The sequence below is a fragment of the Dysidea avara genome, chromosome 7 (genome assembly GCF_963678975.1).
Source record: "Dysidea avara chromosome 7, odDysAvar1.4, whole genome shotgun sequence".
In the NCBI taxonomy this organism is placed as follows: Eukaryota; Metazoa; Porifera; class Demospongiae; order Dictyoceratida; family Dysideidae; genus Dysidea; species Dysidea avara.
In genome coordinates this window covers 1,974,917-1,990,821 of record NC_089278.1, presented here as the reverse complement: position 1 = coordinate 1,990,821, position 15,905 = coordinate 1,974,917, and the positions used below count along the sequence as shown (strand labels likewise).

Sequence of the window (15,905 nt, the reverse complement as noted above, 5' to 3'; positions counted from 1 at the left end):
CCAAGCTGTTAGTACCGATAACTGTGATCAGATTTATTTATTCAGATGGCTTGCTAAAGGGACATAACAATTTTATTAGTAGTGGTAAAGTGACCAAGTTTTCATTGCAGTTTCTTATACAGTGAAACCTTGTTAATAGGGCCACCTGTGGAAGTGGCCCTATATTACCGAAAACCTCATTAATGTGGTCGTAAAACAAAGTGGCCTTATCAAGATTTTCAACAAACCAGTAACTGCTTAGTTGCTGTAATGACGATTACAATTGACTCTAAACAACATTTTATAGAGTTTATCACAGAGAAAAGTAGAAACATAGCTGTACCAATTATTCCAGCATTACTAGAAACATGATGGTTAGAAAAGTGGTACAACTTTCAGCACTTACAAGAGCAGCAACTTTTTGCAGTGATTGTATTAGATTTGGTCCTGTAGTATGTGATCACTGGCGTTAATAATGAGGTAACCAATTAACAAATTATAGATTAATGGAAAATACATTTGGACTTGCCGGACCTGGCCACTAAGGGGGGGAGAGAACTGAATGGCAAAAGCCCTACCTGTTGAGGTTCAACTTGTACACTTTATACAAAATGAATAAATGACAAAAGTTAATTAAATAAAGTGTGTTTGTGTGTGTGTATTGTACATTTTCAGTTATGAGCACTATTAGTGTTTTGTTGTTTAACAACAATTGGATTGGTCAGAATTCATAGCAATTGGGAGAAGATGGGTTCAGTATAAAGAACTTCTTCGTCGTTCTACAAAATTTAAAGCAATAATTGAATGCGTGAAATATTTTCTTTACCTTTTTTCAGCTCCTTTTCTGCTATTTCAGAAGGATTGGAATCTCCAGGGTTGGGAGATAGCTTGCACTCGGGCAGGGTGAAGATTGAAGTCACTACAAGGAGCCACACATGATATTCGATGTTATTAAATTTGATGATTTTGATATATGAAATTAATGAACAAAACCAGGAGTGTAACTATAACATGCACTCACTGTCACAATGTTTGTATTATTTAGTAGACACGTGTTAATAATAACAACTTAATGACAAATGATTAATGTTTATTTAAAATCATTGTAGTCAAAATTATTAGCATGGTTATGATAAGCAATTAAGTTTCCATCTTCAACAATATATGGCTGACTAAATGTGAGAGCAACACTTTGTCTCCTCTATTATAACAACAGAGTCGTTCACTTCCATTAGTACAACAGTGTGTAAATGTAAATAAAGTTGGAAGATGAGTCTATAGGTCGTCTTGGTGGTGTCCATATTGTATACTGTTATTTATATTGCTTGGCTGCTAACACTTACAGTGTGGTAGTTGGTGTATTCGATGTCCAAGAGAGTAAAAGTAGGGATGTATCATTCCATCATTAGCTGATATACGATCCTTTGATTGATACTGTAACAGCCTGGACAACAGGTCTATAGCAACTGCATCCAGTCTATGAGTTAACACATTCAGTGAGATGATCTGGACTAGTTACAACAAACCTTGGGACAAGCTTGCTGAGTGGCTCTGGTTCAAAGTCTGGGTACTGTGCAGCGACAAAGTCATCGTTTTTGCTAATTCCAGGCCATGTCCTTTCTGATGGTGTTCCAAGACACTAGGAGAATGTTTAGTTGATACAATTAACACACAGAGAAGTTGACAAGCAAAGGTACAGCCACATGCACACATGTCAGTGTACACAGCATGCAACATGCTTAGATACACAGTTACACATCTATAAATACATACACTACTCACCTTCCATATTAGGAGCAATTCTTCCTCTACTCCAGATCCAGGGAACATGGGATGTCCACAAGTCATCTCATAGAATATACACCCAACACCCCTAATATAGTGAGCTACACTGGTAGTGTATTAGTAATGTATACTGACCACATGTCAATGTTGGTAGAGTAGTCAATAGATCCCAGTAACACATCAGGTGGTCTGTACCATAGTGTAACCACTTCATTAGAGTATGTCTTTGTTGGTACTGACTTGGCTCTTGCTAGACCTACCCAATATAATGATTACAAGCATGCATTTGTTCTATTTTGTTTGGGTAGCTAGTGCTCTCATCTTATCAGTCTCATAAGTCAACAGCAGTCACATGTTGATAAATAAACACATGACATCAAATGACATCAAATGATGTCAATGATATGGGAATGAGTGGGCCATTGGTTAACAGGTGAAAGTTTTGTGTGTCCTATATCAACGTTTGTGGTAAGTGGGTGTTATTTATACAAGGTCATATACAGGAGACACAAGATTTAGGTCTAAGCCACTTTTTAATCTTCATACCAGCACTCACCAAAATCTGCTAATTTCAAATCTCCTTCTACACTTATCAGTAAATTTTGTGGCTTAAGATCTCTGTTAAATGATATAACAATTACACAAATCATGTAGAGTTTATTATTAATACCTGTGGAGGACCCTTCTGCTATGACAGTATCCCAATCCTCTCATCAGTTGAAATAGAAACAACTATACACACAGCAATTAGCTAGCTGAATAATTATAAAGGCATCCATTACCTTAACGTTATTTAGTGCCATCATTCCGCTACAGCGGTCCATATATTGTTTGAGATCTTGTTCCTAAAAATGATAATAATATTTATTACATTTTATTACAGAATAGCATCACAGGTACTTTGAGATCACACACTACACACATTTTATTACCACATATTCGAATATTAGTGTTAGTGACTGATCAGTATGGATGATATCATGAAGAGTGACTATATTGACATGCTTCAAGTCTTTTAGTAAAGACACTGTGGAGGAAAGTACCTTGTTACTAACACTGTTAAACTATCATGTGCTACAAACCTTCTCTAATAGCTGTACAAGGAGCTCCCTCCTCGTGTTCTAGTCGGATTTCTTTCAAAGCAACGTACGCTCCAGTGATGCTGCACATATACAAGAAATTATTCATAATAATGAGGTGCTGTCCCAAGCTGCAAAAGTTGTATTTCACCTGCTTTTTCCTTTGTACACTGTTGCATAAGTTCCCTACAGAAAAAAAATATCAATCATTCATGCAAACATCAGCTTAGCTACTTACTTCTCCAAGTTTTTCAAGCTTGTCATATGATTGTAATTTTCCAAATCCAAGATCTTGCTGCAGTACAAACCATTTTGTCTTTATGATGACATATAACGATTATATAGTACCACTAACCAGTGATGCTCTGCGTTGCCGTCTTGTAGCTGATGGCATAAAATTTACTGAAGTAGGTGAGTACAAGTCACTGGTACTTGATGGGGTGGAACGTAGTCCGAGGGTGTGATAACTGCCTGGTCCCATGTGATGATAATCTGGCATCTGAGATGTTGAGGCTGCTCTATGTAAGTTGGATGGCAATGTTGCACTGCTGCCTGGCTCAAAAGCATAAGCATTCTAGAGAGTAACATTGCCATCATACAACTGTTTAGACTACACAAGCATGGGCTGTTGTGTAGCTTGTTTACTCTGGTGTGCACACATGCATACTGCTACACACATGCATACTGCTACACACAAACTGGCATACAGACACAGACCGTTATACCTGTAAGCGTATTGGAGACACTAATCCTTTAGTACTCTTCACACGTCTCAATGAAACTGGTTGCATTGGTCCGTCAGGAAATGGGTCACTCTCTTCTTCGTTAGGATTAACGTGTCCATTACAGTGTGCCGTTGAGTCTGTGGGAGATGCACAAGCAAAATTACTCGTGATCGCTTTTCAACAGCATTGATCCTTTACACACGCGCCTAAGAGAAACCTTACAATGGCTAAATAGAGGGAGTGGCTGGAACTTGCGCAAGCACCTTTATAGCACAGGACAGCATAGCTTTACGAATGGTACCAATGCTTTATTCAAGCTAAGGTGACCTTCTCTTTGTGATACCTGTTGTTGTTGTCTCCTTCTTGATTTCGTCTTGAAACTGTGAGAAATTTCTCATGTCATCTCTGCCCCGACGCCCAAGCGTGAATGAAGAAAACCTTTTCTTTAAACCTTTCGTGATCGGCATTTTGCTTAGCTGCAGGCCCACCCTTTCTGTTTGCAAATTATACCGTAATAATTGTTCGGTTTATTTCGAGTAGAAATTATTAAATTACGTAATAAATTTAATTTGTCCTTGTGCGTAAAAACTCGCGCATTCCTGCAGTCTCGGCGAAGTCAAATGCTATGAAGACATCATTATAACAATGAAATGATTCAATATTTACAACACACCAGTTCTGTTCTGTTCATCCTTCAAAGAGAGGTCAGCTCCATGTTGTAGCAACACCTTAACCACTTCAACATGACCCTCCTAGATAAGCATATAGCCACAGTTACTATACTCTTGTTAATGTACCTTTACAGCATAGTGGAGAGGTGTTAAGCTGCTGCCTGCACGCTGGTTAGGGCTAGCTCCCAATTTCACCAACAGTGCTACAGTGTCTGTGGCTCCTGCTTGTGAAGCAATGTGAAGTGGTTGTCTGCCTAGAATATCCTCTACCGTCATGTCAACCTAACACAATACACATGTTACCCTCATGACTCCATGTTGAAGTAGTCTTGATGGGTGGGGGAAATGCACACAAAACTTTCTGGTCATGCAAGACAAATGCTAAGGGTATAATACGTATGCGATCAGGGTTTGGGGTTTCCTTTTTTGAAGGATTAGTCTCATGTAGCCAGCCCCCTTTTGATTGGACTAAATCAAAACCTGTGACTTCTACATATCAAACTTTGCACACCTGAAATTTGTTCACCAGTAAGTTGACCACACTGGCATGGTTAGCTCTGGCAGCATCCATTAATGGTGTAGCACCACAACTATCCCGTATGGTGGTGTCGCACCCACACCTGTGCATGACATAATCATGTGATCCAACACATGTATTCACTGACCTCTCTATCAGAAGATCCACTGCTGCTTCATGACCATGAAGAGCTGTGGGTGAAAATATGGTTACGAGAAATAGACTGTAATAATGGTTGGAGAGACTAAAGCTTGGTGAATTTGGTGAGTTGAATTCACCACACCATTAATTTTCCAAGTAGTAATTGTATACTGTTCAAAAAATATTGACAGTGTGGTGCTTTTATCTGCCTGATTTCTTTGTGGTAACCTACAAGCTAGCAACAGTCCATACCTGTTAGCAGTGTTGGGCAAGTTACTTTTTAAAAGTAACTAGTTACATATTACATATTACTTGCAACTGAACTATTTAGTTACAGTTACATATTACCCATAAAAAAAAGGAACTATAATAATATTACATATTATATTACTTTGTGTTCACAGCCTTAAGCTGTCACGTGTGAAACTACCACCTTATCTTGTGACACAATTGCGTTGTTGGACAATGTGCAAATCTTGGTTATAAGTAAGAAGCTGGTGAATAAGCTTCATTCAGTAGGCTTCATTACTTCGTTGTGGCTAGGCGTTACTCAGTGGATTACTAACGAGATTAGTAACTTCGTTACTTGTAGTAATAATATTACATAATATTAGATTACAATAACGATATTACTTAGGTAATGCGTTACATTTGTAAGTAAACTAACTTGAGTTATATTACCTGTTTTGATAGCGTATTTCGTTATATTACTTAGTTACCACAAAGTATTAATATTACGTAACGCGTTACATAACGAGTTACTCCCAACACTGCCTGTTAGTAATAACAACTGCAGTAACTTAGCTTGTCTACACAATGGATTGTCACGTAAATAGAAGCCACTTGCCATTTGGGATATGAAGTAATGGGTATTAGTGAACTAAAGTTCCACTTTGTCAACTGTGCATTTAACACATCTACTATACAATAGGTCCAATCTCTAGTAGGAATGCTTGTATACAAAAATACAGTGGAAGGACAAACAACAGTTATTATTATTGAGTGTTTAGCAAACTCACCAGCAGTATGGAGAGGGGTACGCTTATTCTTGCTAACTGTGGTACAACAAGTGTGATCACAGTTATATAGTTGTGTCAAGATGTCCACATGTCCTTCCCTATGCACACACTAGATACAAAATATAACAACATTGTATAGTACCTGCAGGCTAGATGAAATGGATTCCACCCATCTTTATTTCTCAATGCAACTGATGCTCCCTTGTTAATAAGTAACTCTACCATTGCCACACTGTCTTTAGTACAAGCTAACATCAATGGTGTCCTATAGCAGATAATAGTGACAACAATGATGATCTTATGATACAGACCAGTCTGCTCTCTTCAAAGAGTCCACTTCAGCCCCTTGCTCAATGAGGCATCGGGCACACTCCACGTGGCCATTTTGTGCTGCCTCATGAAGAGGGCGTTTCCTATCACTATTAGAACACTCCAAATGAAGTCCATATTGTTCATGCAGTGTTCTCAATAGTTCCAGGTGGCCATGTCTAGCTGCTAACAACATTGGATTATCTCCATTTTTGTTGGTACAGTGTACACAGCCTACATCACTGGTGATGTGTCCTGATTGTATTTTTTTGAGAAATGTGGTCGAATGATGTGGATCACAGGAACAACGAGTTATATTCATCATCAACTAACCCGACACATCTGATTATGGGTTTGAGTTTCGTCCCAAAACAAGAATTTATTGCTAAAACTAACGTCTCCAGTATTCACTGTGTTGCACTCCACATCAAATTACTTTCAGAATATAAGCTACGATATGTCCATTGTCGTCAACCTGTTTGTCAAATACTCTAATATAACACTCAGCAGTGCACGTGCGCGCATGCCCGCAACGTGTTCTTGTCATGATCAACTGGTTGAAGAACGATTCGCTAAGTGTAGCTGATCGTGTAAAAGTCGCGTGTGTTATTTACAAGAAGAACGACCCGTCAAAACTATTGCTACCCAAATGGTTGTCTGAGCAAATCGTATCCTTACACAACTCGTAAGTTAAGAATTACCAAGGGATACGAAGGGATACTTGTATGCAGTGTTACACACAGGAAACAGCAGTCACCTCAGAAAGCCTACACTCAGTTGTGGTACCTGTTAGCTGCTTGTCTGCAGGATGGACAGCAACCTCTACTAAATTATCAACTGTTGTTACATGTGAGAGAAAAGAATGTCATGTAGTTAGATCTGCGACTGGTCAGATTATCATTTTTTTTTGCCTTGATTGGAGTATTTTCCAATGCTTGACCTGTGACTTTGTGACAGTTACCTATATTTACTGATTTAGGATTTCAAATTTTACTTATAGTAGCAGTGAATTTGTGCCGTTGACCATAATAGAGTGATAACTTTTATGTCACAAAAATGTGTAGCCACAACTTTCGTGGGGCAAGGCAAATTTAATGGTGGGGCTCCTTCAAGAGGCTGCAACTTGACTTCTGGTAATTCATTCAGAAGTTGGGAAAGGTGATGAAAAATGTTATTTGGGCATCAGGTTAGTTTTACCTGGGTTAAAAGGATAAAACGGCTTTTTTGGGCTGAACTCGAGAAAGCGATTGCCACCAAACAGCACTTCAGTAAGAAAGAATGAACAATAATGAACTATAAAATGTCGATTTGTTGATATTACTGTTGTGTGACTCTTCTATCGTAATTTTAAAAATGTCAAAATCCTTGTGCCCACGCTTTTTTTTGCCAATTATCAGCCGTAACTCGTCCAGCAAGAATCAAATTAACTTGCATTACTTAAGTATCTCTTGTACTACTCTCTTCCTTGCTCTTGCAACATGGTCACCTGCAGAAAGACAGTTTCAACAAATCTGAGGCGAAGTAAACACAATCTCCAATGGCATGCATACGTTTTCTGCCCTGATTATGCAACTACTGACATCAGGTGTTACCGCTCTATTGCTTTCTGAGTTATATTATGGTCATAGCCTGTGTGTGACCCCCTTGTAATGGATGATGTGCTACAGGTTTGTGTGTCTGTGTCTGTTGGTATTATAGGTCGCCAAAGATGAGATCACATGTAGATCATGTGCTGTTGATAACGTGATATTGTGTATGAGACACTTCCCAGAGACACTGTACAGAAGATATGATGTGCTGGTTAGTGTGGTTAGGGTGGTCACTTTTATGAGCTCTGCAGAGGCACTAGATTGGGAGCACAGTTGTGTGGTTTGATTGCAGCTGGAAATCAGCTAACGTATTTGATTAACACACAGTTTTATTGCTTGCTGTAGTGTAGTTCTGGCCATCATCAGAGTTTGACCCAATATCAATTGCTACTAATAGGCATATAGAAGTGACTGTCCCCTTGACAATACTATGTCATAGTAATGTTATCAAGGTTGACTTGCTGGAACCATTGATCAGTCTTGTTATGATCAGTCTGAATGGTGATGATGATACGTCATTGATCAACTTGTTATATGACTTGTTGGGGAAGTACCTGAATTGTCAGCGTAACCATGGAAACCAGAAAAAGGTTGTTTAGATATGTAAACTCTTAACATCACACTCTCTGTAGGTGTTCAGACAATTCTGTGATAACCTCTTGTGGGTTAGCCTACAGTTGAGGTGTTTGTGTGTAAGACTTGGAATACAATCAGAACTATTGTCATTAACTAACAAACTACTAGCAAGTCTATTCCACAAGTTAGTATACTAGTTTGTATTGACCATCTTAGCATTACACTTGCATAGTGACTTATCAAATACAGTCAATAAGCAGGTTCATAGAGTTGTGACAGTGTAAAATGTATTGTGATCATGTTAGGAGTCATTTGACTGGATATGATAGTGGGTTAGCTCCACTAGCAGCTAGTACCAGCTACACTAGACATTTGTTTGAATCATTATCATCATCTATTGCCAGTAATCAAGAAGATGAGGTAAGAGGGATCCTGTACATGTCACACCACATTGTGTTATTGTTATTAGGTGATCAGTAGTGGCCTACCACACTTATACAAGCTGTTCCTAGAGCACAGCAGGTAGAACTGCCAGAACTATATCATTGTAGTTACTGGCAAAGTTGTATAGACAAGCAACCAATGTAGTTAAGAAGAACACAGAGTTTCGGTTCTTTCAGTGGCTACTTTGCCAGCTGGGAGTCACCGATGGCCAGTCCAATGTTGATGTTACCACAACTGTTAAGATGGAGGCAGTTCATAGCTGCTTGTGTGTCCTGCAGGAGCTTGATGTTGTTGAAGTGAGGGCATGCTTATTGTGCTTGAAAATTTTTGCATTGTGGGTGGGGCTAGAGCATGCATGGGTGGGGCTTCTTCCATTGAACATCCTTTCTGTAGCCTGCACTTGACCTATCATCTGGTGGATCACAACTGAAGTGGCTCGGAATGTTAGCTAAAGGTCTGATTAGTTCATCTCATGGTCTATCGTGAGTTACTGTTGACTCTACAGTGGAACCTGCTAATGTGTACAATTCTATATAATCCAGAAACTTAGTTAAGGTTCCAAAATATCCTTCTGGTAAATCAGGACACCTAAATAACAGACACTTTGTTGGTCCCAAGATGTCTGTATTATACAGGTTCCACTGTATGATCTGTGCTGCCACTACCACTATTCTTATATACAGGTTGGAGGTGGTGAACTGCTTGTCTGTCATATTCACCATCCATCACTCCATCATTGAACCATTACTACCATCAGTGTTGTGTGAACTAACTGATGATATGGTGAGATGGTGACCACTTGGGTTAACAAATAACGTTGCATATGTATCATGTGTAGTTCATGATGAAGTTGATTGATATTTATGCCAAGCTGAGACAGGTATGTGTGTGTAGCTTGTATCTTCCAGTAGGGGGTGCATCCTCTTCTGTAATACAGTTTGCTTCGACTGAAAATGTGTTTTTCCTACTATGATTAAAGTCCCACTATCATGTGGTTAGCCTTTAGTACTGTCTAATGTGAGCAAAAGTGCTTCCAGACTTGATATCATGTCTTATACACTTATTGTAGCAATTAAGCAGTCTTGTAGTTTGCTGTTTATTGTTTAGCTGAAAGAGTTGCTACGTATGCAGTTGGAGGCTATCAAGTCATCTCACCATTCAACATTAACTGCTGTCTACTCTCATCCTGTAGTGACCCAGTGAGTAATAGTACCTTCAGTATCATATGTACTGTGTGTGATTAGTATGGGGAGTCATGTTAGACATCTTCCTGCTGGACAAGTCACTGCCATTGTGGAAATGTTGTGTACTCGTTTACAAGCTAGTTTACCAGATGATCTTAACAATGATGGTAGGTACAGTACCCTTGTGTGGTGGGTTACATTTTCAAGGGGAACAGCTCACTGATCCCATAAAGGTTTGAGTATCAGAATCTAATTTTTAGTGCTGTTTGCTGGCTGTTGTAGATGCTGACAAGTTACAAGTGAAATAAATTTCGTGAATTTCTAGAATAGTGAATATATCCTTCCCTTGAAAATAGCCTGCTATATACCAGTAGTATAATATGTGTACTATTAGAGTTACCAAAACGTAAGAAGAGAAGAAGGCTACTCACTACCGATCACTCCTTCTATCAGATCACTGACTTGTTTTGTATTGTCCTTGATCATATCCCATTGGTGGGTGTGGATATTGATCACATGATCCATCAACAACTGTACAATGACATATTACAACCACTAGTGACACGCCTCCCCACCTTAGTGAGTGTGTTTGTGTCCTCCTGAGTAGTGTGTATTTGTGATGTATGGTCAGGAGATGTTTTCATTGTTGATATACTATAGGCTCGTGTTTGATAATATACACTCAACCACCACCTCAGTAATAAGACCACCTCATTATAGCGACCATGTCAAGTAGGTCCCAAACATAGCTAAGGTGTACTTCATGACCTCATTAATAAGACCACCTCATTATAGTGACCATGTCAAGTAGGTCCCAAACATAGCTAAGGTGTACTTCATGACCTCATTAATAAGACCACCTCATTATAGTGACCATGTCAAGTAGGTCCCAAACATAGCTAAGGTGTACTTCATGACCTCATTAATAAGACCACCTCATTGTAGTGACCATGTCAAGTAGGTCCCAAACATAGCTAAGGTGTACTTCATGACCTCATTAATAAGACCACCTCATTATAGTGACCATGTCAAGTAGGTCCCAAACATAGCTAAGGTATACTTCATGACCTCATTAATAAGACCATCTCATTATAGTGACCATGTCAAGTAGGTCCCAAACATAGCTAAGGTGTACTTCATGACCTCATTAATAAGACCACCTCATTATAGTGACCATGTCAAGTAGATCCCAAACATAGCTAAGGTGTACTTCATGACCTCATTAATAAGACCATCTCATTATAGTGACCATGTCAAGTAGGTCCCAAACATAGCTAAGGTATACTTCATGACCTCAGTAATAAGACCACCTCATTGTAATGACCATGTTAAGTAGCTGCCAAACACATGTATTTTATGACCTCAGAGATCATGCTGACAAGGTTTCTGTAGTATTTAGAGACCCAAACCTTAAAGATGATGTGGTCAAGGGCTGCCCACAAATTTATCACTGAAATTGTAATTTGCACATTTTAGGAGTTTGGAAATTTTCCTTGATTGAAACAGACAAAGGTAGATTGAGATACACAAAATATGGCTGCTAGTATCAAGATTACCCTCTGGGTTTAGAGTACCAGAGCAAATGACACTTGTCTTGTCCAGAAATTAAGTTAGCAACAAGCCAATGTTGTTTTTGGCTATCTGGTTTTCATTTGAAGAATATAACAACCATGAACTAGACCCCAGGTTGCTAACTAGTAACACACTGCAGGTCTAGCCCATACGTACATATGTAAGTCTTCAATTGTCAAAGGGAAATTATGTATAATTTTTTCAAGACACTTAACTATTATCAAGGTGTTGGTCCATAGGTGGAACTGTTAATATCATTTTACTGTGTTAAGTTTAGTAACAGTAGTACTTGTAGGCAAACCATAACATTGAATGTTCATCCTATTAATAATAACTTACCCAGTTTCATATTACATTACAGCCAGTACACATCACTCATTGCACCTTACTACTAACTATATCATGTACGAGAGTGATGGGACATGTTCACCTCCTGACCAGTGATGTGGTGACATTGAATGATGTTCCCTCCATTTGTGAGGAGCTAAGTGATGACCTGTCTGTCTTACTACTGGTTAGTTCATGAATAACAGTGTGTAGTGATTAGTATTGTATTGTGTTGTGTAGAGACAACTGGCCAGTTTGTACATCAAATATGGTATAGTAGGAGATGAGCAATTGACAGAATTGGTGACATTTATTTTACAAGTTCCAATTGTCAATGAGTCCTGTTGGGATAGACAGGTGGGTACTCTACTGGTTACAATGGTGATAATATTACTGTGATGTTGTTAGTGGTTGAATGTGAAGCCTGATAATACAAGTGTAGCTAGTTGGAGTTTGGTGATCACAGAATTACCTTATTTGTACTCGTCATGTTCCACCCATCACCTCCGAGATGTTGCTAATGTAATTGTTGATGTGTTCACTTCCTCACCAGATCAAAATGATGATACTAACAAGTACACAATATCTTGTTGTATTGTTGTTGTGTAGTGTGTATTGTATTAGGATGACATTCCACACTATCACTGATAACTTTATGAGGTCATCTGTCTTCCAAGAGATGAGCTCTCTACATGCCACACTATTACAATGTGTGTTTGAACAGGCAAAGGGTCATGGGAGAAAGTGAGTAATGTCATTTTCAGTTGGTGGTTTGTGAAGTCCAAATACGTAGAATTTGGATTATCACGTGCTTATAATTACTTCACCTATAAAACTACTGTAAGTCTCATGCTGCCGGCACAAGAGGAAGGTGGTGTGAGACTAATAAAGCAAAAGCTCCTATCTGATAGGGTACTTTCAAAGCCATGATTTTAGTGCATTTATTTGCCATAGTCAGCCATCCTAACATAGCTGTAACTATACCGTTCTAACTCCATAGGCTGTGTGAACCGATTAAGAAATGTTTGGCAGCTTTAGACAAAATGTTTTCTTCTGCACTGAACACTATGGAATTGTCTCACAAGTTAACGACTGCATTATCCAATAATGAGATTACTTGTGATGAGCGTCAGCTGGAGTTGTGGACTACTAATACATCATCTATCATAGAGGTACTTGTATAGTGATGGTGACTTTCTTAACATGTGTCTACTACTATCTTGTAAAGGTGTTCCGATACTTACCCATTGCTAGGTTACCAGCTGATCAACTTGTGTTGTGTAGTGCGTTGGCTATTGTTTGGCTAATTACGGTTAGTTGTTCCCATGATAACCATTGATTTTGTGTTTACAACATTTTACAGACTTCAAAATGTTCCCCTACTCTGGAGTCAAAGTGTGCCCTGTTGTTGGCATGGTTACTGAGAAGTGTCAGGGATCATCCTCGAAGCAAAAAACATCTAACAGATTTTCCATTTCACCCACTTCAGGAATGGCTCATTGTACAACTGCTACACAATCATAATAATAATAGTGGGGTACTATGGCCAGTGAGTGTGGCTCTATTGGAGTGTGCTGGATCATGTGATCCATCAGTAATGTCATTGATGATGTCACTGTGTACACATCCACTACCCCAATATGGTATTGGTAGTGACAAGTGCAACACCATCATTGGATTAGCCAATGTCTGTTTGAATGTTGTATTAAAAGAATGTCACAAGACAGGATTACCACAATCATTTGTGGATGAGTTGACTCAATTTTACGTTGTCGTTCAGCAGAAAATAATGAAGTGTTATCATAAGAAACTGTCACTTTTATTGTCCACCCCTTCTGTTGTGTTAGTGTATGTCACTGCTTCACGGCATCTTCCAGAGTAAGGGAAAAGTTGTGTGTTGTCAAGTGTCACTATGTGGTATGGTTGTAGTAGTGTAGTGGACGTTAGTGTATGTAATGGACTAGTGGATGGTGTGGAGCACATGTTACGAGAAGACGTAGGGGATATAACTGGTGACACAAAGAAGGTATACCAATTTGTAATAACTATCCTCAATATCTAATACAGTACTACCACTCATTATAGCAGTCTAGTGTGATAGAGGTGATGAGGTTAGCCAACACTAGAGGTTACTCACCAGTAGCTGTGTGGCACACTGGCTCATTGTTGTGGAGGAGCATGCTCAGCTCTGGGACATCACCTGATCAACTAACACTTAACAAACTGAGTGACTTTATGAGTAAACTGGTAGCTAGTTGTAGTGCTGATGATGCCAAGGTGATATTTGAGTCATTACTGTCTGATGAGGTCAGTTGCACCTGGAACATATACTGTACCACATAAAAAAATTGGCAAGATAATGTACTTTGTTATTATCTGTAAACTTCATGTAACAAAGGCTGTGCATAGTTTCTGTTTAAAGTATGTTGCAAGGTCTTATTTTAAGTCGTATGTTAACTCTTGCTATGGCTCTATCTGATAGGTTAGGTTTATTTGGTGATCTTGTAAACATCCACAGAATTAATTCCTTGCCAATCTTGTTCCCTAGACATCTTCTCAGCTGCTGTTCATCAAACAATGGCAATTGATAGTGACCAGCAAGTTAACCACAGAGGTAAGGAAGGTCCTCAATCATTGTACTAGCAAGGTAAGCTATTATTGGATTAGTGTGTAGCTCACTTATCATATTGTTACAGCTTGTTTGTAAGACTATGGAGGTACTAATAATTGCTCAGTCAAGTGTAGTAGAGCATGATGCTATGTCACTAGTAGCTAAATTGTTAACAATATGTGCTGAGGTATATATGGCTACTTATTGCCTCCTTGCTGCACGTCTTGTGTTTTCATGTCATCTCCCATTTTAGCATGACACCAGGAGCGTCATGTTGACCCTTCATTCTTACTTCTCTTCTCAACATCAATGGTAACCGACCATGTGTATAAGAACACATTATTTGTCTTGTTTTCAGTTGTGTTAAGTGGATAAGTTCGTGTGTTGTCATACTATCAGTGATGTTACGATATCACCTCAGTACAGCCATTTCTTGTGCTTCTATTGTATTTACCATAATTGGAAATATCCTTTGGTGACTACCAATATACCCTGTGATCATGAAGATATGTTCAGGACTCCTCCAATGTGTGTGTGTGTGTGTGTGTGTGTGTGTGTCATATTTAATGTAACTCAAAGAGCAACTCTCTCTGCTTTACTAGCTAGGGGTCCTACATAATAATCTAGTTGTCATTGATCCTTTCTTTTGCTGTATATGTGGAGCAGAATTCATATTATATATGAAACTTTAAATTAGTGGCCATCTTAGTGTAATAGGGATTTTTAAGTTAACTGGTTAAGAATATTAATAATACCCTTGTTGTGTACATTGATACCACTGACAGTATTGTGAACACCCTTGTAATTATAGTGGTTATTCCTTGACTGACCACACAATTGTTAGTTGGTATTGTCCAAGTTGCTCATGAGTCCTCTGTAGCTGTGGATGAGGTTGTCATGGTAGCCAACAACTTGTGCAGGTAACTAAGGTTACTACTAATTAGTACCAGACTGTATACCATGTATAGGGCACTGGAGTTAGTATCTACCGAACCTAAATTTACAAAGGTGAACGAAACTGATACTCTGTGATTCATACTGACTTACTATTTTGTACATGTCCAGTTTGTTCCGCATGTGATAGCCAGTTATATAGTACAAGATTTTGGAGCTGTGGCAGATGTAGTCAAGGTGAGGTGGTCTAAATGTCATCATTATCTCAACATGGTACTGCTTGTCTAGGAGACATTGCTGTCCGGAGTTTATTTGTTGCTACGCTTGTGCTCCGAACATGAGACTTCATTCCTCAATGCCACACTGGATGAGTCCAGTAGAGAATTGTTCCAGTCCATTTTGTCTGACTATAACAAACTGCATAAATACAAAGGAAAAGTTTGATTTATTTTTAATTATTAATTTTAATTTTTTTTTTTTTTG

At 38.7% G+C, this 15,905-nt stretch overlaps 3 protein-coding genes across 5 annotated transcripts; 1 reads left to right on the top strand and 2 right to left on the bottom strand.

Moving 5' to 3' along the window:
- Window positions 1–560: 560 nt before the first annotated feature.
- LOC136259622 (cyclin-dependent kinase 5 homolog) lies at window positions 561–4,102 on the bottom strand. Its single transcript, XM_066053104.1, has 16 exons — window positions 3,912–4,102; window positions 3,569–3,705; window positions 3,199–3,417; window positions 3,082–3,138; window positions 2,995–3,029; window positions 2,847–2,926; window positions 2,697–2,791; window positions 2,547–2,609; window positions 2,435–2,496; window positions 2,321–2,382; window positions 1,900–2,020; window positions 1,762–1,852; window positions 1,506–1,618; window positions 1,323–1,456; window positions 806–898; window positions 561–758 (listed from the first exon to the last, which is right to left on the bottom strand). The coding sequence occupies exons 1-16, from the start codon at window positions 4,033–4,035 to the stop codon at window positions 733–735; spliced, it is 1,512 nt and encodes a 503-aa protein (XP_065909176.1). The 5' UTR covers window positions 4,036–4,102; the 3' UTR covers window positions 561–732.
- On the bottom strand, window positions 4,060–6,761 carry LOC136259630 (ankyrin repeat domain-containing protein 16-like). Its single transcript, XM_066053112.1, has 8 exons — window positions 6,228–6,761; window positions 6,059–6,181; window positions 5,917–6,014; window positions 4,905–4,947; window positions 4,751–4,859; window positions 4,366–4,521; window positions 4,242–4,320; window positions 4,060–4,191 (listed from the first exon to the last, which is right to left on the bottom strand). Exons 1-8 carry the CDS (start codon window positions 6,548–6,550, stop codon window positions 4,133–4,135), a joined length of 990 nt encoding a protein of 329 aa, XP_065909184.1. The 5' UTR covers window positions 6,551–6,761; the 3' UTR covers window positions 4,060–4,132.
- On the top strand, window positions 6,710–15,905 carry LOC136259618 (unhealthy ribosome biogenesis protein 2 homolog). 3 transcript variants are annotated; one of them, XM_066053097.1, is made up of 31 exons: window positions 6,712–6,910; window positions 6,969–7,074; window positions 7,924–8,025; window positions 8,267–8,404; window positions 8,447–8,574; window positions 8,696–8,810; window positions 8,860–8,912; window positions 8,962–9,130; window positions 9,228–9,316; window positions 9,518–9,617; window positions 9,673–9,714; window positions 9,942–10,033; window positions 10,079–10,185; window positions 10,413–10,597; window positions 11,952–12,104; window positions 12,158–12,274; window positions 12,326–12,492; window positions 12,542–12,661; window positions 12,918–13,089; window positions 13,146–13,229; window positions 13,281–13,795; window positions 13,847–13,943; window positions 14,003–14,224; window positions 14,466–14,564; window positions 14,614–14,715; window positions 14,782–14,840; window positions 14,887–14,994; window positions 15,365–15,448; window positions 15,497–15,536; window positions 15,594–15,659; window positions 15,711–15,905. In XM_066053097.1, the coding sequence occupies exons 1-31, from the start codon at window positions 6,771–6,773 to the stop codon at window positions 15,864–15,866; spliced, it is 3,927 nt and encodes a 1,308-aa protein (XP_065909169.1). In that variant the 5' UTR covers window positions 6,712–6,770; the 3' UTR covers window positions 15,867–15,905. The 3 variants fall into 3 exon arrangements, with proteins under 3 accessions (XP_065909170.1, XP_065909169.1, XP_065909168.1); XM_066053096.1 differs by having other exon boundaries at window positions 6,957–7,074; XM_066053098.1 differs by lacking the exons at window positions 15,497–15,536; window positions 15,594–15,659; window positions 15,711–15,905 and having other exon boundaries at window positions 6,710–6,910; window positions 6,957–7,074; window positions 14,887–15,056; window positions 15,340–15,431.

Coding starts and splice junctions, on each gene's coding strand:
- LOC136259618 (XM_066053096.1), top strand. CDS start 6,771: ATGATCAACTGGTTGAAGAACGATTCGCTAAGTGTAGCTGATCGTGTA. Junction 7,075..7,923: donor ATTATCAACTGTTGTTACAT/GTGAGAGAAAAG, acceptor TTGGTATTATAG/GTCGCCAAAGATGAGATCAC. Junction 8,575..8,695: donor CTAGCAAGTCTATTCCACAA/GTTAGTATACTA, acceptor TGATCATGTTAG/GAGTCATTTGACTGGATATG.
- LOC136259630 (XM_066053112.1), bottom strand. CDS start 6,550: ATGATGAATATAACTCGTTGTTCCTGTGATCCACATCATTCGACCACA. Junction 4,522..4,750: donor TACTGGTGAACAAATTTCAG/GTGTGCAAAGTT, acceptor GTATTGTGTTAG/GTTGACATGACGGTAGAGGA. Junction 4,192..4,241: donor GGATGAACAGAACAGAACTG/GTGTGTTGTAAA, acceptor ATGTCTTCATAG/CATTTGACTTCGCCGAGACT.
- LOC136259622 (XM_066053104.1), bottom strand. CDS start 4,035: ATGCCGATCACGAAAGGTTTAAAGAAAAGGTTTTCTTCATTCACGCTT. Junction 3,139..3,198: donor GGCAACGCAGAGCATCACTG/GTTAGTGGTACT, acceptor TTTGTACTGCAG/CAAGATCTTGGATTTGGAAA. Junction 759..805: donor AGAAAAGGAGCTGAAAAAAG/GTAAAGAAAATA, acceptor TAAATTTTGTAG/AACGACGAAGAAGTTCTTTA.